The following is a 25,624-nucleotide window of genomic DNA, read 5'->3' as shown; positions in this document are numbered from 1 at the left end:
CAATCAAGCAAATTTTTTTTTTTTTTTGAGACAGAGTCTCACTCTGTTGCCCAGGCTAGAGTGAGTGCCGTGGCGTCAGCCTAGCTCACAGCAACCTCAAACTCCTGAGCTCAAGCGATCCTCCTGTCTCAGCCTCCCGAGTAGCTGGGACTACAGGCATGCACCACCATGCCCGGCTAATTTTTTCTATATATATTTTTTAGCTGTCCATATAATTTCTTTCTATTTTTAGTAGAGATGGGGTCTCGCTCTTGCTCAGGCTGGTCTCGAACTCCTGAGCTCAAACGATCCGCCCACCTCGGCCTCCCAGAGTGCTAGGATTACAGGCGTGAGCCACCGCGCCCGGCCTCAATCAAGCAAATTTTGATTACAAAAGTTAGTATAAGTTTGAATTGTACAAATACAGCTAATAATTACTATGTCCATTTATCTTGTTATGATTTATTAATTTACTGGTGAAACATTGATTATCAACTATGAACCAGACACAAGAGCTATAAAAATAATTAGAACATTGCCTCAAGTCTGGGGCATATGGTAAGCAGATATGTAAACAAAAAATTACAACACAGTGTGATAAATACAATGACAATGAATAAAGTTCAGAAAAAGTATAACATCTACTTACATTAAAAAGTTGTTTTTTAGCATATGTTCTAATCTGTCCTTGGTAATAAAAGACAAAAAAGAAAAATTTTAAAATGTAATTATATTCATTATATGTAATTAACATATTTAAAGAGTAGATGTATTGGGGTTTATCCACAAAACTAATTACCTTTTGGCCAGGAGCTATGAATTTGTGACAGAGTTCAACATCTTCAGGACAATTTGAGAGAACCGTCACAGTTGTAGCCTTGAAGAGTTCCTCCATAACCTAAGAGAAATGAGACAAAATCACCTGACAAGTAAGCAACTTTATGAGAAAAACTTGTCCAGGCATCTCGATTTCTTCTGGGTGGGTGGGTGAGGGGATATTTGAATCTTATGTTAATAGTTCTAATACTAGCATAGAAATGATATGTCAAATGAACAGCTGTAACTGATCAATGTCTCCCTAAATTTCAATAAACTCACTTGTAGAATTAGGACAATAATAATACCTAACTTATAGAATTATTGAGAGAATTAAATAAGATAATTCCTGTATCAGACTTAGCTTAGTACCTGGCTCAAAGAAGCATACAATAAACATTAATTGCTGGGAAGAGTAAAAACATTTTGAAAAGAGGTTTATTCAGTTATTGGTAAATGAAAGTGAACTTTAAAATTAGAGAAACAATGAGATATAGCTAAATACAAATACATACATTTTTGCTTTGCTAAAGCATAAAGATAACATGAGTAAGTATACAATACAAATTTGTAGATAAGTATTCATTGTACCAGGGATATCCGTAGAAGTCTCATGGGAGAAACTTGTTCTTAGAAGAAAAAAGTGACTGGGATGGAAAATATCTCTAAAATCCTTTTAATCACAACTAAAATTTTTGGTTTTAAATCAATGAGACCATATTAGGCACTCCAAATGTTGCACTCACAAAGATACAAACATTTATAAAACACAGGCTGCCCAAAGGCAGATATTTCCTTTTCCTCTGTGGCATCACTGGTACACCACTTTTCAAGCTGGAAACAAGGTGGGGGCATAACGGTTTACTGAAGCAATTTAATATGATCAGATGTAGGCAAATACTTAAAGACCAGTGACAACTAGGTTTATTTCATGATGCCTCAGCCTTCATTAATGGCATTTATCATAGATGTCTTGCTAAGCTACACAGCATTCCTGGTTCACTGTCCTACTTTCAATTACTATGGTCATTTATCCTTCCTACTAACATGTATATCTAACATAGCGAAAGAAATTGGTGAGCATGTGGGTATCTAAGGCACTGACAGTATAAAATAATAATGACAACTAATTTGGGGGGTGGCAAAACAAGTTAGAATCAAAAGACTAGACAACAAGAAAAATAAAATGGAAGGGAATAAGCAGAATTAAAGGACCTTCTATCCTAAGGAAGGCAGAAATGTTTAACTTTAGACTTCATGTAAAAAATAATAGAAACAGAATGTATACATTAAATGTATACATAAATGTATACAGAATGTATACATAAAATGTATACATTAAAATAATAGAAACAGAATGTATACATTCTAACCCAGTGGAGGAAAAGAAAGGAAAATTAAAAAGACTAATTTAATGGAGAGGTAAACAGAAGTAAGGAATAAAAAAAGCACAAAATAGGAGGCTAAAGATCTTTCACCTTGAGCCTGTTATCACCTTCAGTTTAGTAGTGAGAGACAGAAATTCCTGAGTGATTTATGAAGGGTCATATCCCTCGATCACTAAGCAAAGCCGACACATACTGGGAGGAAGGAAGAGCAAGGAGATTGGACGGTATGCCTGCACTGTTGAGGGACACAATGCACCTATCCATAAGATGAAGACTTTGACCACAGCGCTTGTTAAATCGGTCTTTCATGAGCAGTAAGTTTCCACTAGAAGAAGAAAATCACTGGCTTCCTTAACCTTGACTTTTAAACTATGCTCCATAAATATATTTGAAAAAACTAGAAACAAGGCCGGGTGTGGTGGCTCATGCCTGTAATCCTAGCACTCTGGGAGGCCGAGGTGGGCGGATCGTTTGAGCTCAGGAGTTCGAGACCAGCCTGAGCAAGAGCGAGACCCCATCTCTACTAAAAATAGAAAGAAATTATATAGACAGCTAAAAATATATATAGAAAAAATTAGCCGGGCATGGTGGCACATGCCTGTAGTCCCAGCTACTCGGGAGGCTGAGACAGGAGGATCCCTTGAGCTCAGGAGTTTGAGGTTGCTGTGAGCTCGGCTGACGCCACGGCACTCACTCTAGCCTGGGCAACAGAGTGAGACTCTGTCTCAAAAAAAAAAAAAAAAAAAAACTAGAAACTTAACTGAAGAGTTAGCATAACTCAGATGTTTTAAATGTGTATTACTCAATGGCACTAAAACAGTAATACTTATTAATTGCTTATAGGTCATGAGGGGAAAATATCCTCTTACAATGTTCTAATTTAATATTTAAGAGACTGCTCTTTATCAAAATGATAATTTCCAGAGAAAGTAATTTATACAAGGGAGAAAATTAAGAGAAGCGGGGCATTACTTTTGGGAGAGAGTACATTTTTTTTTCTTTTGTCTTTAGGAAATAAATTTATATCCCAATTAACTGAATCATTCAATAGTATATGCCTTGAGCACCACCGGTGGAATACCAAATAAATAAGAACGTAAGTAGCAAATCGTAACACCAAAACCTGAATTCTTAGGTTCATTAAGGTCAGCATTAAGACTTACAAAATTAGTCACAGACATTCTTGTGTAATTATGTAATAAATTATCCAAGCTGGGATACTTTTTGAGAATGAAAATTAGAAATATTAATAATTAAGCCATTTTATTTCTCTAGCTGGCCAAGATGGAATAAATTGACTACAATCTATCTCTCTAACCACTCATAACTAAAAAATCTGGTCAGAATACAAAGAGCAAATACCTAAGGACTCAGAAAAGTAAACAGGCAGACTGGCAACTAGTCAATTTGATTTACAACCTGTAATGGAGATAAATTTCAGTTTCATTTTTCCCTCCTTTGTCTCCTGGCTTTGGTTTGGGGGTGAAATATTGAGCACAGGAAGCAAAACTTCTGGGAGAAAGCTCCTATTTCCAGTATAGAACTAGGTTTAAAAAGTCCCTGTGTGTTCATGCTGTGGTTTCCAAACTTTTTGGCACTAGGGACTGGTTTCAGGGAAGACAATTTTTCATGGATTGAGGGGGGAAGGAGGAGTGGGGAGGTGGAGCTCAGGTGGTGATGTGTAGGCCGGTTCCTAATAGGCCAGGGACCGCCAGCACTAGACTGTTTATGGGTAAAGCCCTAGGTTGTTTTTTCCCTTTTCTCTTCTCTGCTGTTCTTATCCTGAAAGCAGACCCAGTTATGGAGTTGTACTGTCAGGGTGACAGTGGCACAAGTGCCTAAACTCCAAGAGGAGACCCACTTCTCCAATCAGAGGAACTGGGAAAGGCGGACTTCCACTGTTCGAAGAGCATATATGTAGGGAATCCCCATTATTTTAAAAATTCTTTTCTCTTGCCACTTTGACCTCAGGTGTCCACAGTCACCTGGAAATGAGTAACATAGTGGTCACTAAAATCCTGGGAGAAACCTGTTTTTCTGGACAGAGAAACCAGAAAAAAAAAAAGGCCTCAGGCAGTCACATAGTGTGAAGGAAATTCTGAAGAGCAGGAGAAGGCGACCCTCTAATACTGTATATGAAATAGCATAAGGCCAGGGCTTACCCACAAGCAATGAACATGTGCAACAGACCCAAAAAAGCCAAGTGAAGGCTTCTGACAATGAACTACCCAGTATAAACCACTGTGCAATTTCCAGGCTAACCTCAAGTGGCACATGCATCAGAAAGACTGAAATAGCATAGCAGTGGCTTTAAAACTGAGTGAGAAGAAACTCTACCTGATATTAAGGCCTAGTATATAGCCAGAGTAATCGAGAACGTGTGGTATTGGCAGCAGGATACAAAGTTCAATGGAACAGAATAGAGAACCCAGAAATAGACCTATACAAATATGACCAACCGATTTTTTATAAAGATGCAAAAACAGTTCAATGTATGAAGGACAGCTTTTTCAACAAATGGTGCTGGAGCAAGAAAATATCCATAGGCAAAAAAAAAAAAAAAAAAAAAAGAAGAAGAAGAAAGAAAAGAAAACAAAAGAAAAAAGAAAAAAATAAAAGAGTCTGACACCTTACACAAAAATTAACTCAATATAGACTACAGACTTACATGAAAAATGTAAAGCTACAGCTGTAAAGCATTTATAAAACATTCAGGATCTAGAGCTATTGCTAGAGAAAGAGTTCTTAGACTTGACACCAAAAACTTAATCCATAAAACAAAAAAAGTGATAAACTGGACCTCATCAAAAATAACAGGATGAAAAAACAAGCTATTTACTAGGAGAACAATTTGGAAACCACACATTCACCAAAGACTATCTAGAATAAAGAACTCTCAAAACGGGACAGTGAAAAAACAATTCATATAGAAAATGGGCAAAAGACATGAACAGACATTTCACTGAAGATGACATACAGATGGCAAATAAGCACCTGAAAAGATGTTTAACATCATTAGCAACTAGGGAAATGCAAATTAAAAACACAATGAGGTATTACGAGACACCTATCAGAATGATTAAAATAAAGAATAGTGACTATAAATAGTGCTGGAGAAGATGTGGAAAAACTGGATTATTCATACACTGTTGGCAGAACAGTCTGCTGAAAAGAGTTTGGTGGTTTCTTATAAAATTAACATATGGCTATCATATGACCTACTGCTCTTGGGCATTTATTTCAGGGAGGTGAAGACGTATTTACTCAAAAACCTGTACATGAATGTTCATAGCTGTTTTATTCATAACAGCCCTAAACTGAAAACAATGGGTGAATGGTTAAACAAACTGTGGGAAATACATACCATAGACTACCACTCAGCAACGAAAAGGAATGAATTACTGATGCACACAAATATTCAGATGAATATCAAGGGCATTATACTGAGCGAAAAAAGCAGGTCCTGAGTGACTGCATACTGTATAATTCCATTTATGTAACATTCTTGAAATGATAAAATTTTAGAAATGGAAAACAGAATAGTGGTTGCCAGGGGCAAGAGATGACGGTGACTGCAGGAGAAGTAGGGTATACATAAAAGGGCAACATGAGGGATCCTTGTGGTGATACAAATGTTCTTTACCTTGACTGTGTCAATGTCAATATCCTAGTTGTGATATTGCATTATGATTCTGCAAGATTTTACCATTGGGAGAAACTGAGTAGAGTACACAGGATATCTCTACATTATTCTTTACAACTGCATGTGAACCACAATTATCTCAACATAAAAAGTTTAACTAAAAAAAAAAAAAGATATAAGGACAATTCAATGGAGAAAGGGTAATCATTTCAACATATTTTTAAGACAATTGGACATGTGCAAAAAATGAACCTTAATCTATACCCTCAGCACCTTATACAAAAGTTAACTTAAAATGGATCATAAACCTAAAATTAAAACTTAAAAAAAAATTAAAACAATGAAACTTTCAGACGAAAACAGGAATATTGTTGTAATCTTGGGTTTGGCAAAGAATTATTAAATAGGACACTAAAAGCAAGATCCACAAAAGAAAAAACTGGTAAATTAATGTTCATCAAAATTAAAAAATTTTCTCTGTAAATAATACTGCTGAGAGTGAAAAGACAAGCCACAGACTGGAGAAAAAATTTGCAAATCACATATCTAAGAAAGGACTTTCATTAAGAATAAAGAATTTTCAAAACTCAACAAGAAAACAATCCAACAAAAAAACCCAATTTGAACAAACACTTCGCCAAAGACTATATACTGATGGCCAATAAACACATGAAAAGATGTTCAACATCAATAAACATTAGGGAAATACAAATTAAAACCACAGTGAGAGACTGATACACAGCTATTACAGTGACTTGAAACACACACACACACACACACACACACACACACACACACGGCCAGGGGCCTGTAACCCTAGCACTTTGGGAGGCCAAGGCAGGAGGACTGCTTGAGGCCAAGAGTTTGAGACCAGCCGGGGTAACACAGCAAGGCTCATCTTTACAGAAAAATTGAAAAATAGCCAGGTATGGTGGTGCCTACTGTCCCAGCTACTCAGGAGGATCACTTGAACCCAGGAGTTTGAGGCTGTAGTAAGCTGTGATGATGTCGCTGTACTTTAGCCCGGGCAATAGAGCAAATCCTGTCTCACACATACACACATGACAATACTAAGTACTGGTGAGGAAGTCGAAATGTGAAACTCATACATTGCTGATAGGAATGCAAAATGGTATAGCCAGTTTGTAAACAGATTGCTTTCCTGTAAAATTAAACACCAAACACTGACCTAGTAATCTCACTCCTAGGAATTTACCCAAGAGAAATGAAAACTTTATGTCCATATAAATCCTACACATGAATATTTATTAGCAACTTTGTTCATTATTTTCAATAACTGGAAGTAAACCAAATGTCCTTCAACTGGTGAATGGATAAATGAACTGTAGTGCATCTGTATCATGGAATACTACCCAGTAGTAAAAAGGAACAAAAAATTGATACACGGAACATGAACAAAGCCCAAATACATTACACTAAGTGACAGAAGCCAAACTCAGAAGTCTACATACTATATTATTTCATTTATATGATATTCTGGAAAGGGCAAGATTACCTATAAAGAACAGATCAGTGGTTGCCAGCGGGAGGAGATTTAGAATACAAAGCAGCTGCAAGATGGAGTTGTTTTGCAATGATCAAATTGTTCTGTAGCTTGATTGTAGTCATGGTTACAGAGGTTTATACATTTTTCAAAACTTAGAATTTTTCTGTATATAAATTTAAAAATAAATTAAAAAGAATATTAAGCCAAGATAACAAGTGTAAATAAGAATTGTTTCAGGTAGCTACTATGTAACTCTCAGGAAGTAATGTCACTGAAGCTACCTCCCAACTCAGGCCCACCCCATCTAAAGCCACCAGACAAGTAACTGTTCATCTTTCTGGGGTGGTCTAACCCTTTTCAGTTAGTCCCGGACTTATTTTGGAAGATATCTGAAACAATACCAGCAATGGTAGTGTAGGGTAATGCTCTGAATAAAATAACTCTGTGTATTTTTCTGGTTCACATTATTCCTGGACATTAATCACTAATACTTAAGAAACTAGCCTAAAAATCCGTCAGTTAGAGTGTCCAGAAATAAAAACAAAGAGAATGAATGGAATAAGAGGAAAAAATGGAATAAAGAAATGACTCATTTCAAACATTAGATTTGAAATGCTCCCCTGACAATGTTCACAACAGAATAAAAGAATTTCATGGATTTGTTGACTGCGTGCAAAGGTGAAAATCTGGAAATGAATTCTGCTTGGAATTACTAAAAAAGTATGTAGCTTAACCTACCTATTTCTCAATGTTTTCACTAATATAATTGAGAAAATAAAAATTATTTTGCAACTCTGTCATAGGGTAAAATATAATCACAGAGCAAAGATTTTAAATGTTTTAACAGATTCTAAAATAATTTATGCATGTCTTTGTAGTCTTTCCCTTTGGTATTTATGTTGGAGCAGTGGAAACCGGGTCAGGACAGAAACAGTGAGGCAAAAAGTGTGGTTCCGTTCCTTAATAATACTCTCACTGCCTAAGTGAAAGAGTAATACACAATTGGATGACAGGCTCAACTGAAAGCTGCTTAAGGAATGTACACTGACACCTTGTGAGGCTCACATCCTGAATCCCTACAATCCAGAACAGAGTTATTCAACAGTAGCGCTACTGACATTTGGGGTCAGATAATTGTTTTCGGGGGAGGAGAGGGCTGTGCATTGTAGGTTGTTGAACAGCATCCCCACCTTTACCCACTACATGCCAGTAGCAACCCCTCTCCCTGACCCCTTTCCCATTCCCTAGTATGGATAACCAAAAATGTCCCATGGGGATACTGATCTAGAACAACCAGTAGCAGGAGGTAAGGGGGTATGGAAGTGGATGCTATAGTGCATGGCCATAACACTCCTTCAGAGCCAAGTGTCCTATACAGGATTTCGGGAATGCTAACAACTATGGTTTATAGTGAGTCTCTCTTCAGGAGTTGTCCAGGCCCAAGGGTGCTGTCTTACTCAAGGTTATGCCCCTTCCAGCAGCTAGCCATGCCCAATGACTGGCTAATGGGGGGAGGCACAAAGGCCTACCTCCTTGCCTTCACACAGGACAACTGTAAAGGACCATTCCAGTTCCAAAGTTCCTCAAAGAATAGGCTATGGCCTCTGTTTATAAATGCATCATAGTTCAACTGTTCCCTTTTCCAAATGCTACTTTCTTCCTTTCTTTACAGGCATTGTTCTCTAGAGTGTTCCCCAATAATCCCCCTGCTCACAAATCTCTGCCTAAGAATTGGTTTACCAGAAAATCCAATCTAATATGGGGCAATAATGAGTCCATTCCATTTGTCATATATATATTTATATTTTAAGTGGAGATGAAGCATTCCCTGAGTAAGAGTAGAAAGCTATACAAATGAATAGAAAGGAGAGTTGACGAAAATTACTAAATATCCTATAATTACAAACCCAAACTAAGATAGTAACCAAAATACTACTGAATAGAGAATTCATAATAACAGTTAACAATTTCTGGGTATTTACTAAGTGCAATGAATTATGCTAAGTGCTCTATATGTATTATCTGCCTGATCCTCTTGACTATCCTATGAAACAGGAATTATTATTCCCATTTTATACATGAGGAAACTGAGGCCCAGAGAAATAGAGTCACATAGCAAGTAAGTGGTAGAGCTAAGAATCAAATCCTGGGCTATCCAATTCCAGGGCCTGTGTGCTCTATCTGGATTATGTCCACAGCCTCCTAACAAGGCCTCCCATCCTATTTTTATCTACCTCTAAATCATTCTTCATATTGTTGCTAAAAAGATGTTTCTAAAACATAGATCTCACCATGCCTTCTAAAACTGAGAACTTTTTCTTCTTCACCTTGTGAATAAAGTTCAAACTCCTTGACATGGTGTTTAAATACAAGGCCTTTCATGATGTGACTCCTGACCATCTCTCTGGCCTTATCCCCTGCTTTTCCAACTGAGCTTGGGCAGCTCATGTGGAAGCTTTCTAATATAGCTATTTAAATGTTTATATAACTATTACAGATGTTTTATTTATTTTCCTAGCAAAGAAGAGCTACTATTTACTGAGCCTGCTTATGTTCCAGACCCCATACTAGGGGTTTTATATTATACACATTATTTTATTTACTCCTCAAAATAACCCTATGAAATAAGTACAGTTATTCTTATTTTATAGCCAAGGAATCAAAAGATCATGAAAGTTAGGTAACTTCATAGTGAAGCTAATTGCAGAGCTGGGATATAAACTTAAATGTCTGACTTCTGTACTTTAAACTATTACACTAAAGGTATTCAGTAGGTGTTTATTAAATTAAGTAGTTCTCCATCTTTTTCATTTTACGAATACCTGAAAAGCATAGATGTCTGAGGTAAAAATATGTACAGAAGCATTTTAATGCCACAGATACCTGATACTTACATCCCTGATATTTTAAAACCTGTATACCTACCTGCATGAGATCTTGAAGGCTCTTAACAAAAGAAATCTCTGCTTCTACCATATAAAACTCTGCCAGGTGTCTTCGGGTCTGAGAATTTTCAGCTCGGAACGTTGGACCAAAGGTAAACACTTGAGTAAAAGCTCTGCAATTCAAGATTAAGAGCATAAAAATAGGATTCACATGATTAATTTTAAGTATTTAAAATACTCAGAGAGCTCTCAAGGGAAAAAAATTTTTGTGCCTCTGTCTTGTTCACAAACCCACACATATTTCCTGCTATATTTTTCTAATGGGTGATAATAATAGTTTCATTAAAAACGTTACATTTATAGAAACAATTTTATCCTGCAGGAATCTGCAACTGCTTCACAAACCCTATGGTTTACTAAATATAGAAATATAACCACTTCTGGGTGCACTCTACTGCAGCTGCCTTAAAGAACAGGCAACTACATTTCACAGCAATCAAGAACAAAGTAAAGAAAAAATACCACAGCCCAAAACATCAAACAGAAAATCTAGATAGTAACAGTGAAAACTAGAATTTCATGTAGATAAGATGTACTCATTTATTTTTTAAATATATGAAAAAAGAATGTCAGATATGTACAGCTTGTTCAAAGTCTACCCAAGTCCTTCACAATCATGCAAGTCTTTCAATCAATGATGAATGATCCCTGAAATCTGGGGGTTAGGGCAGATTTTGAGGAACTACCTACTTTATTCTCTGGATTTCAAAGACTATAGCTCAACCATCCAAATGAGGAAAAAAATCCACCTTATTTTTAAATTCTTATAAGAAGTGGACACTATACCTCCATTCTCTTTTTTTTTTTTTAGACAGAGTCTCACTCTGTTGCCCGCAGCAACCTCAAACTCCTGGGGTTAAGTGATCCTACTGCCTCAGCCTCCCAAGTAGCTGGGACTACAGGCATGCACCACCATGTCCGGCTAATTTTTTCTATATATATGTTTAGTTGGCCAGATCATTTCTTTCTATTTTTAGTAGAGACGAGGTCTCGCTCTTGCTCAGGCTGGTCTCGAACTCCTGACCTCAAGCGATCCACCGGCCTCGGCCTCCCAGAGTGCTAGGATTACAGGCGTGAGCCACCGCGCCCGGCCTATACCTCCATTCTTAACACTGATAGTCTCCCTCATACTGAAACTGGGCAACAATTAAGATAAAATCAAGCATAAATGAAGTAATAAATATTTATTGAGGACTTAATCTTTCAATTTTAAAGTTTGGCTAGAAAAAATAAGTGGTTTGGGGCTCCTTTGCTATGATCCTGAAAACTCTTCATTTGTGCATCAGACAAATAACATTAAGATCAGAAAACTTAGTGCAGAAAATGGATGGATTTTGTATATATAACAGTTTGTTTTCTTTAAGTAAAGATACTCTGGGAAATGAAACAGTAAAATAATGAACAGTGGAAACCAAGAGATTTATTTTTTTTTTCAAATGGCCATTTCAGTTAAGAACAATTTGGTAAGAAGCTTTGGAATTTATGTTTTGGTTCTACAGCCACCTTCCTAAGACCACAATCAGTTAACCTCTGAAAAGCTTAGTTTTTAATGAAAAAATAAACAGTAGGAACTCAAAAATATTACTATGGCTCCCTCTCTCCCAAGATTTAGATCCAGACTTGCCTACTAGACGTTCCTAGAAAGCCTGAATCTATCTTGTACAAAATGAAAACTTTCCCAAAGACAAAATAACGCACAACCCTGCTTTTCTTTTTACATTTCCCCCAGCTCCGTTAATCTCAGTTAATCCATCAAATTGCCCAAGCCAAACCTCACACCCCTCCTACTGCCCACATGTCCCATATCATATGGATCACAAAATTCAATTGTTTACGCCTTAGAAAACTCCCTGAAATTTAGCGACTCTTCTCTACCTCCACAGCTCCTGTCACTGTAAACCCTTATCTCTTGCTTGGAGAACAGATTTTTAAGTAGTACCTGCCACCTGTCTTTCTCTGGTTCTGAACTTCTAAGAGTTTTCAAATTCAAATCTGATTATGCCAGCCCTAATTTAAAAAACATCACTGATTCACCACTGACAACAAATAAAATTCTAACTCCTAATTTAGACTCAATTTTCTCTCACACACCCTTTTCTCCAGCCACTCTGAAGACATTCTCCTTACCTACCATGGCCCTGCATGCCTTCAGGTCTTGGCATAGGCTGTTCGTTTCCCTGTAATGCCTCATCTCCTGCTCCCTCTCTCTAAATGGCAAATTCCCATCCATCCTTCAATACTTGGCTTGAACGTTACTTTTTCTTTGAAACCTTACCACACATCCCCAAATTTAATGTCTCCTCCTATATATTACTATAACATTTTGTTCATATATTTATCATATAGAGCATATCACTTTGAAATGTAATTATGTATTTAAGTTATCTTTCTCCCCCAATAAACTATGACATTTTTCTAGAACAGGAATCATGTTTTATTCATATTTGCATCTCCAGTGCCTAAGATAAACAGGTGCTCATGCTGTATGAATGAGTACTAATGATGATGACAGGCTTCCTCAGTTGTAAACTGAAAAAGCACAACATCCTCAAAAACGGTCACATTACAAATATAGAAAAATACTCAGATATATTTTACTGAGGCTGTTAGTACCTAAAATGGGTCAAACAATACAGGTTTGGCCCAAACAATAAATGCAAAAATTACAAGGCCCTGAGTTTCCAATCCATGACCATGCCCTCTCTAGGTAGATCGGAAATAGTATAAATAAAGTGACATTTCTCTCTGGTACTGACTGCATTACAAGAAATTGTATACATGGATATTAACTAATATTAAATGACATTTTATTGAAATTTTCCAGGGCATAAATACATATGTGGCATAGTTGAAATTTATTTTGGGGGCCCTAAAATATAAGGAAGGCTAATGGTTTTGCTGTTTGAAAGAGACATGCTATTTGTATTAACATACTAGGTGCATAGAAAATAGTGATTTCTTTTTTTTTTTTTTTTTAATTTTTTGTTTATTTTTCAGCTCATTAAGGGGGTACAAAAGATCAGGCTATATACATTGCCCATGCCTCCCCATCCCCCCGAGTCTGAGCTTCAATTGTGTCCATTCCCTAGACAGTGCACATCACACTCATCATGTAGGTGTGCACCCCTCCCCTCCCCCTACCCCATCCCCCCCAGTCAGAACTTCGAGCGTGTCCATTCCCCAGGCAGTGCGCATCGCACTCATCAAGTAGGTACACACCCATCCCTTCCCCTCAGCCCCGACCTCTGTCCGATACCCAATTGGTGTTATTCCCAAATGTGCACTCAGGGAAACCAGTTTGCTGGTGAGTACAGGTGGTGCTTATTTTTCCATTTTTGGGATACTTCACTTAATAGAATGGGTTCCAGCTCTCTCCAGGAGAACCGAAGAGATGCCATATCGCCATTATTTCTTTTTTCTTTTTTTTTTTGAGACAGAGTCTCACTTTGTTGCCCAGGCTAGAGTGAGTGCCGTGGCATCAGCTTAGCTCACAGCAACCTCAGACTCCTCGGCTTAAGCGATCCTACTCCCTCAGCCTCCCGAGTAGCTGGGACTACAGGCATGCGCCACCATGCCCGGCTAATTTTTCTATATATATTTTTAGTTGTCCATATAATTTCTTTCTATTTTTAATAGAGACGGGGTCTCGCTCTTGCTCAGGCTGGTCTCGAACTCCTGACCTTGAGCGATCCACCCGCCTCGGCCTCCCAGAGTGCTAGGATTACAGGCATGAGCCACCGCACCCGGCCGCCATTATTTCTAATAGCTGAGTAATATTCCATGGTACACATATACCACATTTTGCTAATCCATTCATGAATCGATGGGCATATTTCTTTTTTTTTTTTTTTTTTTTTTTTTTTTTGAGACAGAGTCTCACTCTGTTGCCCAGGCTAGAGTGAGTGCCGTGGCGTCAGCCTAGCTCACAGCAACCTCAAACTCCTGGGCTCAAGCAATCCTCCTGTCTCAGCCTCCCGAGTAGCTGGGACTACAGGCATGCACCACCATGCCCGGCTAATTTTTTCTATATATATTTTTAGCTGTCCATATAATTTCTTTCTATTTTTTAGTAGAGATGGGGTCTCGCTCTTGCTCAGGCTGGTCTCGAACTCCTGAGCTCAAACGATCCGCCCACCTCGGCCTCCCAGAGTGCTAGGATTACAGGCGTGAGCCACCGCGCCCGGCCCGATGGGCATATTTCTAACAAGAACTCTAAATTCAAATCACAAGGGTATCTGCTTTTCACAGGGCAATTCTATGTAGGATGCTCCAGGATGAGCAGGAATAGGGATTTTTTATTTAACATTGGTTAATGATTTTCGCTAGCAATGCAGGGCAAGCTCTCTAGTATAAGATCTATAAGAGGATCAATAATTTTTATTTTTATTACTTCTTTAAGAGACAGAGTCTTGCTCTGTTGCCCAGGCTGGAATGCAGTGGCTCGATCATACCTCACTGCAACCTCAAATTCCTGGGCTCCAGCAATCCTCCTGCCTCAGCCTCCCAAGTAGTTGGGACTACACGTGCATACCATACCATGCCTGGCTAATTTTTTAACTTTTTGTAGAGACAGGGTCTTGCTATGTTGCCCAGGCTGGTCTCAAACTCCTGGCCTCCAGTGATCTTCCTGCCTCAACCTCCCAAAGTGCTGGGATTACAGGTGTGAGGCATTGCACCCAGCCTAAGAATTTTTACTTTAATCATAGTATCAGGCTCTGATTGAGGTATCGAAAAGTTAAGTATCATTCTAAAAGAGTAAGAAAGAACTGATGATCACGGTATGCTCTCTGAAATAATGGAAATATGAAATGAGCTGAAAGGTATGTTGAAAAATTGCTGACTACAGCATCCAGTCTTTAAGCAGTTGAATGCTTAAATCACTCAACAGTGATCACTATGTCAGCGTCCAGGGTTCTATTATAAGTGATAGTAGCAGTAGCAGTAACAATAGTGGTTACCATTAGAGAGTGATTCTTTTGAGCCAGGCATTAAATGTAAGAACCTTATTATAGTTAACACAATAAAATATGTATTATTATATTTATTTTCCAGAATAAGAAATTGAAGTTTAGAGAGGTTAAGAAGCTTTCCCAAAAGTCACAGAATCATGGCTTAGTAAGTGATAGATGCCAGATTCAAATCCAAATCTGACTCTAATACTAAAAGCCTTAACCGTGGCATTAACAATAATGATGCTCATAGTTAAACATTTACAAACTCAGAAAATTAGAAAGAAAATTTTTAGTATATTCTCTCTTCTTAAAGATAACTAGGGTAAGTAGTTTGGCACACTTCCTATCCTTATGAACAGCTTATTTGTTTCATGTGTTAAAATCATAGTTCTTTAGAATATGTTGTCTTCATGAAAATAGTAAGAATAAATTGTAATCAATATTTTGTAATCTTCAGCAAGTCATTTAGCCTTTCCTGTCTTCAAATTCTTACAGGGATGGGGATTGGGAACAGCTTGGCATTGATCTCTAGTATCTTTTGCAATAATTTTGTCTCTAGATCCATGTGAAATCATTCCTATTTTAATTTCTGCTGATTTCTTCTTTTTTTCTGTCTTCCAGACATGAAAGCCATTTGCAGCAAGGCTTGAACAAACCAACATTTAAAATAAAATATGAGAGTAAGGCCATTTCTAAAATAAGACACAAAACCAGGTGAAAGGCCAGTCCGGCTGTGAGAAGAGACCAGCAGAAAACACTCAGCACTAAAAACCATTCTTGTGCCAAATTATGGAGAGAAGAAAGCTATATAAGGAAAGTCCATGGAGTTGATGTTTAAGATAACAAAAATACACTCAATACACATCAATCAAGACAGCTACAAAAACGGCTTTTTGGAAAATAAGTAAAATTACCAAAAAAGGTTCTACAAAGGTCACTTTCTCCCTTGTGTGGAGTTTTATGAAGCCCTTGAGTTGGCAAGCAGATTAATGTAAAATGGTCACGAATTGCCTGGCCATTTCTTCTTTCTGGCCCTGAAATTTAAGAGCTAATCATCATATTTTGAAAAAATACAGGAATTGTTGTTCTTTAGTTGGGGAAGAACTTACTCAGCATAAGATTAATCAGCAACTTTCCCTACATGTCCCCATTCCCACCAACCATCCCCAACCTCCCTCCGTATCACTTCTCTACTGTTAGTTCAATAAAAGTTCATTGAACTCAAGTGAACTGACAGAAAGCTTTAACCTGGCTTTTTTAAAATTTGAAAGTATTGTGGGGGTACAAATGTTTTTAGTTACATGGATCGCCTTTGTAATGCTTGAGTCAAGGTTAAAAGTGTGCCCTTCACCCAGATAGTGTTCATTGTACCTGTTAGGTAGGTTTTTGCCTATCCCCTTCTCCCCTCTGCCCCCTGCTCGATTTCCATTGAGTTTTACTTCCCTTTACACACGTGTGTTCAACATAAACTGGCTTTTAAAACAGTCTTTGCCAAGTGCATTTCCCATCATTCGAAAAATGATCATCTATTTTACTACTGTTTTGTGTCCACCGGATTATCAATATTGACATACTTGTCATTCATTATTTTTACACGCCTAACAGAGTGGACTGCAGGCACCTCCTTTTCAGCTTTCCTCTCTATTCCTCTATCTTGCAATACACTTGGTGGAAGGCTATGAAAGAGATACAACCCTCCTCATTTTAACAATTCGTGTTAAGATGCCTTAGGGAGGATACATTATACAATCTAAAAATTCTTCTTTACTATTATTGCCAAACACTTCTGCAAAATGAATTTAAGGCTCGAGCAAAGTATAATCTTAACTGCATAATGAAATTCAAAGTTCAATAGAGTCTGACAACAATCCTGCTAAAGGGGGTGAAGGATTGGCTACCCATCTCTGAGGACATTTGAAAAGGACATTCCAGCAAAGGAAACACCAAGCACATAGGTCCTAAAGTAGAAAAGAGCCTGACATGTTCAAAGAATAAGAGTATAGGCCAGTAGCAGGATGAAGGATGAGAGATCCAGTCAAAGAGGTAGGAAAAAACCAGAACATACAGGGCCTTCCTTGTAAGCCATGGTAAGCAGTAAATGGATTTTAATTGACACTCTGAAATATTAATATAAACCCTTTCCTCTTGAAATTTTGAACACTGCATTCTCTTAGTTTTCCTCCTATTCCTCTGACCTCTATTTCTGCCTCTTTCTACATGCTAGAAACATTGCTGTTCATTAAACATTCCTTAAAACTTACTCCCAGACCCTTTTCTTTTTGCACTGTGTGCCCTCTTTCTAGATGATCTACCTCAGCCAATGACTTCAATTAACTGCCTATTAGCATACAATTCACAAATTTATACCTTTTGTCTAGACCTCTTCTTTAAGCTCCAGAAGCATATATCTATTTGCTTAGTTGAGCCTTTCACTTGTCACAAACTGAATTCAGGCCTCCCAGCAGACTCCACTTTGACCTCAGTCTTCTTCCAATCTTCCTAGGTCAATCCTACCATCATGCTCTTTAATAACACCACTTACTATTGTTCATAGTACCTTTCCAAATATAAATCTACTGTTATGATTATTTATTGAATATCCATCTCCTTCATCAGATTGTAAATTTCATAAACAACTTTATTCTTTTGTTCACTGTGGTATCCTCAGTTTTCATCCAGTGTCCGACACACACTAGACAATTAATATTTGTCAAAAAAGTAAACAATTCATTTTCTATAAAATATGCTGTTTCAGTTTGGGGAAATGGAGTCTTTTGTTTCTAAGAGACAGGGTCTCACTGTGTTGCCCAGACTGGACTCGAACTCCTGGGTTCAAGTGATCCTTCTGCCTCAGACTCCTAAGTAGCCAGGAGTATAAGTGCACAGCACTGCACCCAGCTTCCCAAATTGAATCTCTGAAACAGCACTAGGATGGGGGTGAGGGTAGAGGAGTAAGAAGAGGAAGATGGTAAACAGAATATCAATTACTAAACAAAAATTTTTGCTATTCTGTTAAATAATTATTGACAAAAGGCACCAGGAGATGACAGCATCAATTTTTAAAAAGTGACTGCCCACCCCTTAGCTCTTGCTCAGTAGGCAACAAGTAAATCTTTTTTTTTTTTTTTTTTTTTGAGACAGAGTCTCACTCTGTTGCCCAGGCTAGAGTGAGTGCCGTGGCGTCAGCCTAGCTCACAGCAACCTCAAACTCCTGGGCTCAAGCGATCCTCCTGTCTCAGCCTCCCGAGTAGCTGGGACTACAGGCATGCACCACCATGCCCGGCTAATTTTTTCTATATATATTTTTAGCTGTCCATATAATTCTTTCTATTTTTAGTAGAGATGGGGTCTCGCTCTTGCTCAGGCTGGTCTCGAACTCCTGAGCTCAAACGATCCGCCCACCTCGGCCTCCCAGAGAGCTAGGATTACAGGTGTGAGCTACCGCGCCCGGCCTAACAAGTAAATCTTTTAAAAGGACTAGATTGGGTGAACTTCTGATTCTTTGGCTTCTGCCAGAGTGAAATATTACTTCTTCATTCCTGCTATGATGGACTCTTCAGAGGACTGACTAGATATGAGGTCTTGGAAAATAACTATTCTAAAAGGTCACAATTTGTTGACAGTTCTTTCTAATTGAATACTTATCCTCATGTCAGTAAGACACTAAAATCACCTTTCCAAAACAGGTATATAATTTTGTCAACTGCATCTCCTCATGTCAATATTAACCTTCTTATATTTCTTATATTTAGTGGTCCTTGTTCTGAGGATCAATAAAGAGCACAATATTAAGTACTTTAATTTAGGTGCATATACCACATGATGTTTCAGTGTTATTTAGGTCTATCTTTTTAGAGGCCTGATAATATAGACGTAGATGAGTCAGTCACTATGGCATTGAACCATCAACAACTTCCCGGGCTCAAATCTTATACAGATGACTCTTACTTTTTAAAGGTTATGGTAGTGATTAACAGCACGTGGTCTAAAATCCTAAATTGAAATCCTAGCCCCTCTGTTTATGAGCTAAGTTCTCTTAAGACTCAATTTCCCCATATGAAATGGGGTTAAGTGTACATATGTCATGGGGTTACTATAAAGATGAAATAAAACAAAATATGCAAAAGTTTAACCTAATACAAACTGTATGGCATGTGTTCAAAAATGGATAATAGTTATTTTTTGTCTCCTTCCTTTCCATAGGTCTACAGTTCTCATTTGCTTGATCTTAAGACCCTTTCATACTTTTAATTATTACAACTCTCAAGGAAATTTTATCTAGGTTATACCTACCAATATTTACCATTAAAACTGAGAAATTAAAAATTAATTCACTTAAACACAATGACAAACCCATTATATGGCATTAAGAATATATTTTTATGAAAAACAATTTTTTTCCAAAACAAAAAAAAATTTGTAAGAGGATGGCACTGCTTTACATTGTTGTAAGTCTCTTTAATGTCTAGCTTGACAGAAGGCAGTGGATTCTCATATCCCCTTCTACATTCAATCTATTGCACCATCACATGTCATGAACACTAGAAAACCCCACTGTATACTCTTGAGAGAATGAGAATGAAAAAGACAAATACTGTCTTAGTGTTATCATGAAAATAATTTTTTTACCCGCAAGGATTCCCCTGAAAGGATCTCAGGCAGCCCCAAAGATACCCAGACCACACTTTGAGAAACTACTAACTTAGGCAATGATACTAAATGAGGGGTACTAATTCAGGGCCCCACCTCTGGAGACTTCCATTCAAAAAGTCTAGGAAGGTTCCTGGCTATGGATATGTTTAAAAGTTCCACAAGTAATTATGATGTGAATCCCTGATTAAGACTACTGCCCTAAAGAAAGTTTAGACCTCTAATTAATATACTTTTTAAAAGTTTCTTGATAGCTATAATTTAAAAAATGAAAAATAACAAATGTTCGTAAGGACATGGAGAAACTCCTTGTATGCTGTTGGTGGGAATGTGAAATTATATAATTGCTACTGAAAATAGTTTGGTGGTTCTTCAGTAACTTAAACATAGAATGGCCCAACAATTCACTCCTGGATATATACCCCAGAGAAATAAAAACAAGCGTTTAAACAAAGCTCTGTACATGAATGTTCATAGTGGTATTATACATAATAGCCAAAAAGCAGAAATAACACATGCTATGAATGAATGGATAAAATAAAATGTATATTCATACAGTGGAATATTATTTAGCCATAAAAAGAAGTAAATACTGACACATCCTATAATATGGATGAACCTTGAAAATATTGCGGTAAGAAGCTAGACACAAAAAGCTACCTATGATATGTCTCCATTTACATGAATTATCTAGAGAATGCAAATCCATAAAGACAGAAAGCAGAAGTGTGGTTGCCAGGAGCGGGGGATGGGGGAGGTGGGGGGGGTACGGTATGAAAAATATATTAGTCGGCATGGGCTGCCATAACAGAACACCACAGACTGGGTGGCTTGAACAGAAATTGATTTTCCCACAGTTCTGGAGGTGGAAAATTCAACATCAAGGTGTTGGCAGGGATGGCTTCTGGTGGGGTCTCTCTTACTGGCTTGCTGAAGGCTGTCCTCACATGGCCTTTCTTTTCTGCATACACACCCTGGTATATCTTTTTCTTATGGGGACACCAGTCCTACCGGATTAGGGCCCCATACTTATGGCCTCATATAACCTTAATTACCTCTTTAAAGGCACTACCTTCATTAACCCACTATGCTGGGTTAGGATGTCAACATAGGAATTCGGGGGCAGACACAATTCAGTCCATAATGGAGAACAATTGCTTTATGAATATGGGGTTGCCTTTTGGTGTGATGAAAATGTTCTGGAAATAGATAGTGGTATTGGTTGTACAACATCACTAATTGCAAATTTTATGTTATGTGTATTTTATCACAAGACATTAAAAAAAGTTTACTGAGACTAATTGTCTATTAGGCACTTTACACAAGCTTTATTTTGTCCTTGCTATCCCACGAGGGAAGTGATTTCATTCCATTTTACAATGGAAGAAACTGAGGCTCAGACAAGTTAGTAACTAGTCCAGAGCATCATACCAAAACTGGCTTTAACAAAAGCAGTCTGAGTCCACAGCCCACTTTCTACTCTGCTGCAAGTGTACACTCTTAAATTAAAACTAATAAGCACAGCACAGATGACCAATGGTCTCATAACCCAACAAAACACTGCCACACGTTCCAAAGAAAAGTTTTGTATCTTCAACGTCACCATCATCTGGGTGGTTTTTATCCCTCTGTACATCATGGTTATTCCATTCTTGGGGGCTGTTTCTCGTTTGCCTTTCTTCCGTCATCAGTAACTTGCTGTCTCTGTGATTGCCATTTCCTACCATTACAGCTCCTCTTTTTCTTATTCTTTCCTTCAACTACAGCCCCTTCTGAGTGGAAAGGGATAATCATTTGCAAGTACTAATGGTCAGTCGGGACACATTTTCATTCCACTTTAGGATACCAAAAATGGCAACACATCTGATATATGTGATAGCTCTTTTTGGCTATAGCCACTTTTGCTCAGGCTCAGGCTTCAGTTAGCTACTTTCGGGTCCAGAGCCATACTAGAGCATCATGGTGCCTACAAGGTTAGACTTAAATAAAAGGAGGATTTGTTACAAATGCCTAGATGATCTAGAGCTGTGATTCTCAAACTTTGGCATGCATTAGAATCACCTGTGGCTTGTTAAAACACAGATTGGTGGGCCCCACTCACAGAATTTCTGCTTCAGCATATCTAGGTAGGCCTGAGAGTCTGTATTTCTGTATGTTCCCAGGTGATGCTGATGCTGCTGGTCCAAGGATTACATTTTAAGAAACGCTGACCTACAGTGGTTTGCAACCTTGCCTGCATAGCAGAATAACATATGGCACTTAAAAAAAACAATCCTGATGCCCAATCCTGGTCCCAGATCAATTAAATCCAATTTTCTGGGGGTAAGGGGGAGCTGAGGCATCCATATGTTTTAAAAGGCTCCTGAGACATTCTAATGTAGAGTTGAGAACCACTGATCTAGACCGTCTAATTCCTAATTATGATTGAAAATAAAAGGCAAAAATAATTGATAGAAAAGGTATTATTTCATAAAAGGGTACCAACTGCATAAGGCCTACAGACCAGGAATGAAATAATTTTTTTTTTTTTGAGACAGAGTATCGCTCTGTGGCCCCGGCTAGAGTGCAGTGGCATCATCACGGTTCATTGCAACCTCAAACTCCTGGGCTCAAGTGATCCTCCTGCCTCAGCCTCTTGAATAGCTGGACTAGAGAGGCACATGCCACCACACCCAGATGATTTTTCTACTTTTTGTAGAGACAGGGTCTCGCTCTTGCTTAGGCTGGTCTCAAACTCCTGACCTCAAGTGATCCTCCTGCCTCAGCCCCCCAGAGTGCTAAACTTATAGCTGTGAGCCACCGTGTACGGCCTTCTAATATTCTTCACAACCTCAAATCAAACAGAGCTTGGTTTATGAACACAAAAGCACAAAGGGACCACCACAGACCAGCAACAGGAGCAAATGCTTTTAAAGGAGCACTTAGTCCAAAGAAATAATGTATGAAAAATCCTTATTCATTTTCCCTAAATTGAAGAAGGAAGAAAAGATAGAGTAGGAAAAGGAAGAGGAAGAGCTATGCTCTGCCATTCCAGGCCACTTCAGCTACATGAACACTAAAAGCAAACATTCCTAACGATATGGATCATGGGATGACCTATATACAACGTAGAGAGACTCTGGGTTGAACTATTTTGACAGTTATCTTCAAATTCCCAAGTTACACTTAACCCTCCACAGCTTTATGGGAAATACCAGTATTAGCAAATCAAACACATATTTTGGCTAATAAAGGCATGCAAGAAAATTTTTGAGATAACTCTTTATACAGTAGTCCTTAAAATCCTGTTTGCCTAAAGTTCAAATTTTTCACTGAACCTCATACTATACTACCCTAAAGGAGAAGCAGGAGGAAAGCCCAGAGTAATTACTCATTTGAAGAAATTAAGGAAAAGTCACTAAATGATGTTCCAGAAACAAAAAACAGGCCTCTATCTCCTGATCTCTATCATAATTCACATGCTAACTCTGCCTCTTAAAGGCTGGCTTGGGTTCTGCATGTTCTCCAAACTACAGAGATTTATGTGACATACATCTATTTATCTGTCCCATGCACCTGTTTCAAGTGGCAAAACACTAGTTTTATTTTTTCATTTTTATCATGGGAGAGAAAGGAGGGGTTGACATCAAAGTAAATAAAAATAATGTGACTATCAACCAATACATGTAACTAAGCTTATTTGTTATCAGCTTTTACTGGTAAGAGGAAAGCAAAACCATGGCTGAGTTTCTTTATTAGCAATTTCTTCTAAAGGAACAAAGACGGAATTTCCTTTTATTTTCTGTAAAAAAAAAAAAAAAAGAAAAGAAAAGAAAAGAAAAATCTATTCTCTACAATCTTTTTTACGACATGTCTCTTAGAGCCTATGAGGCATTTCTATTAACAACAAATAAATATAGCACCAGTGAAGGCAGAAATGTAATTTGTTCCTATTCAATAACTATAGGGTGACCATAGGTCCTGGTTTGCCCAGGAAAAACTCACTTTATGTCGACTGCTACAGCGTAATTGTTACTAGCGCTCCCTTTCATGTGTTAAAGCGTCCTTGTTTGGATGCCCTAGCTCTGCACTAAAGCTGTCAGTTGGTTTCAGTGAAGTAAAATATATATTTAGGTCATTTAGAATGAAATGTCCTATTTCCTTAAGTACTAAGTTTGACAGTTGATATTTCTGACATTTTCACTTTGACACTGCTGGTTTTATTTTTACTGTGAAGGTACATTCTTAGTCTTTCAAAGACATGGTTTTTGGCTTGTGATTACTTTTCCAATTTTTTAGAGCAGTTTTTGTGAAACCATGGATAAGTCAAAAACTCATGTTATTTTTGAATATCAGTTCTGTCATGGAACCAATGCTGCCTAGACATCTGGAAATATCAGTGAAGTGTTTGGAAGGGTGTGGCTAACGAACGCACAGTACGTCAATGGTTCCAGAAGTTCCATTCTGGTGATTTTAATCTTGAAAATGAGCCACATGGGCGACCTGAGACCAAGGTGTATAATGATGAGCTGATAGCTGTAGTGGAAGTGAATCCACCTCAACCTCAAGATTTGACCTTACTATTCCAACAATATTGGACCATTTGAAACAAATCAGCAAGGTAAAGAAGCTGGATAGATGGGTCCTGCATGAATTAAAACGGGCGTCAGAAGAGAAATCATCTTGAAGCTTGCCTTTCTTTGCTGTCACAACATAAAGGTGCACCATTTTTATACCATATTGTTACATGTGATGAAAAACGGATTTTTTTTTTGACAATTGCAAGCATTCGGCACAATGGGTGGATAAAGATGAAGTGCCCAAACACAGTCCAAAATCAAATATTCATCAAAAGCTAATGTTGTCTGGTGGTCCAGCACTGGTATTATCCACTACAGCTTCATGAAACCTGGTTAATCAATTACAGCAGTAGACAACTGATATCTACTGCAACCAATTGGACAAAATGATGAGAATGATTGTGATTAAGCAGCTGAGATTGGTCAATAGAGACAGGCCAATCCTCTTGCAAGACAATTCTGGATCACATGTTGCACAAACAACGGTCCTCAAACTATAAAAGCTGGACTTAGAAACTGTCATCTACCGTATTCACCACACCTTGCATCAACTGACTAACACTTCTTCCAGGCTTTGGGCCACTTCTTGCAAGGAAAAATATTCTATTCTCAACAAGCTGTGGAAAATGCCTTTTGTGATTTCATTGCTACTCGCTCTCTAGGGTTCTTCGCTGCTAGAATAACAAGCTACCGTTAAGATGGCAAAACTGTGTAGATAGTTTAGGCGCACACTTTAATTGTACTGCTTCTTGTTTGAGATATAATAAACTAAATTTTTTATTTGAAAACAGACATTTTATATTTAATGGCCTAACAGAAATGTTTCACTGGCTTGTGTAATTCATACATATAGTTCACAGGTATATTTTTCAATTTTTGTTTTTTTTTTAAAAGAACACTAAATTTTCTGAATTCATACAAAGAGGAATTCACACTCACTACATGAAAATGTAAAATAAAATGCCATTTTCAAATAAGGATACTTTTCCAATAGGATATTATTCCTAGTTTTTAAATGTATTTTATGTTTTTTTTTTAATTTAACTGATTTTCCCCCCACCTAGAATATATTGATGAACTAAGTCAAAAGTACAGAAGTAATTCAAGCCCACAGATTATAGCTGCCAAGAAGTAAGAGATGCAGCAGCCTGGAAGCTATAGGTTGTATCTTACAATCATTATTAT

At 37.7% G+C, this 25,624-nt stretch overlaps 1 protein-coding gene across 13 annotated transcripts in view; it reads right to left on the bottom strand.

The window, feature by feature from the left end:
• NARS2 (asparaginyl-tRNA synthetase 2, mitochondrial) overlaps nt 1-25,624 on the bottom strand; it is a 113,942-nt gene that overhangs the window by 36,097 nt on the left and 52,221 nt on the right. For 9 of the 13 annotated variants that reach the window (XM_069469156.1, XM_069469157.1, XM_069469162.1 and 6 more), the window contains 3 exons: nt 10,259-10,391; nt 779-877; nt 629-666 (listed from right to left, as the gene is read on the bottom strand). The exons of 1 other annotated variant lie outside the window; for it this stretch is intronic. In XM_069469156.1, coding sequence (XP_069325257.1) covers nt 629-666; nt 779-877; nt 10,259-10,391 — 270 coding nt within the window. The remainder of the gene's footprint in view (nt 1-628; nt 667-778; nt 878-10,258; nt 10,392-25,624) is intronic. 3 more of the 13 variants (XM_069469158.1, XM_069469163.1, XM_069469164.1) reach the window with 2 other exon arrangements.

Source organism: Eulemur rufifrons, chromosome 6 (assembly GCF_041146395.1).
Source record: "Eulemur rufifrons isolate Redbay chromosome 6, OSU_ERuf_1, whole genome shotgun sequence".
NCBI classification, from domain to species: Eukaryota; Metazoa; Chordata; class Mammalia; order Primates; family Lemuridae; genus Eulemur; species Eulemur rufifrons.
The sequence above is the reverse complement of the archived record's forward strand: the minus strand, read 5'-3'. Positions and strand labels throughout refer to the sequence as shown.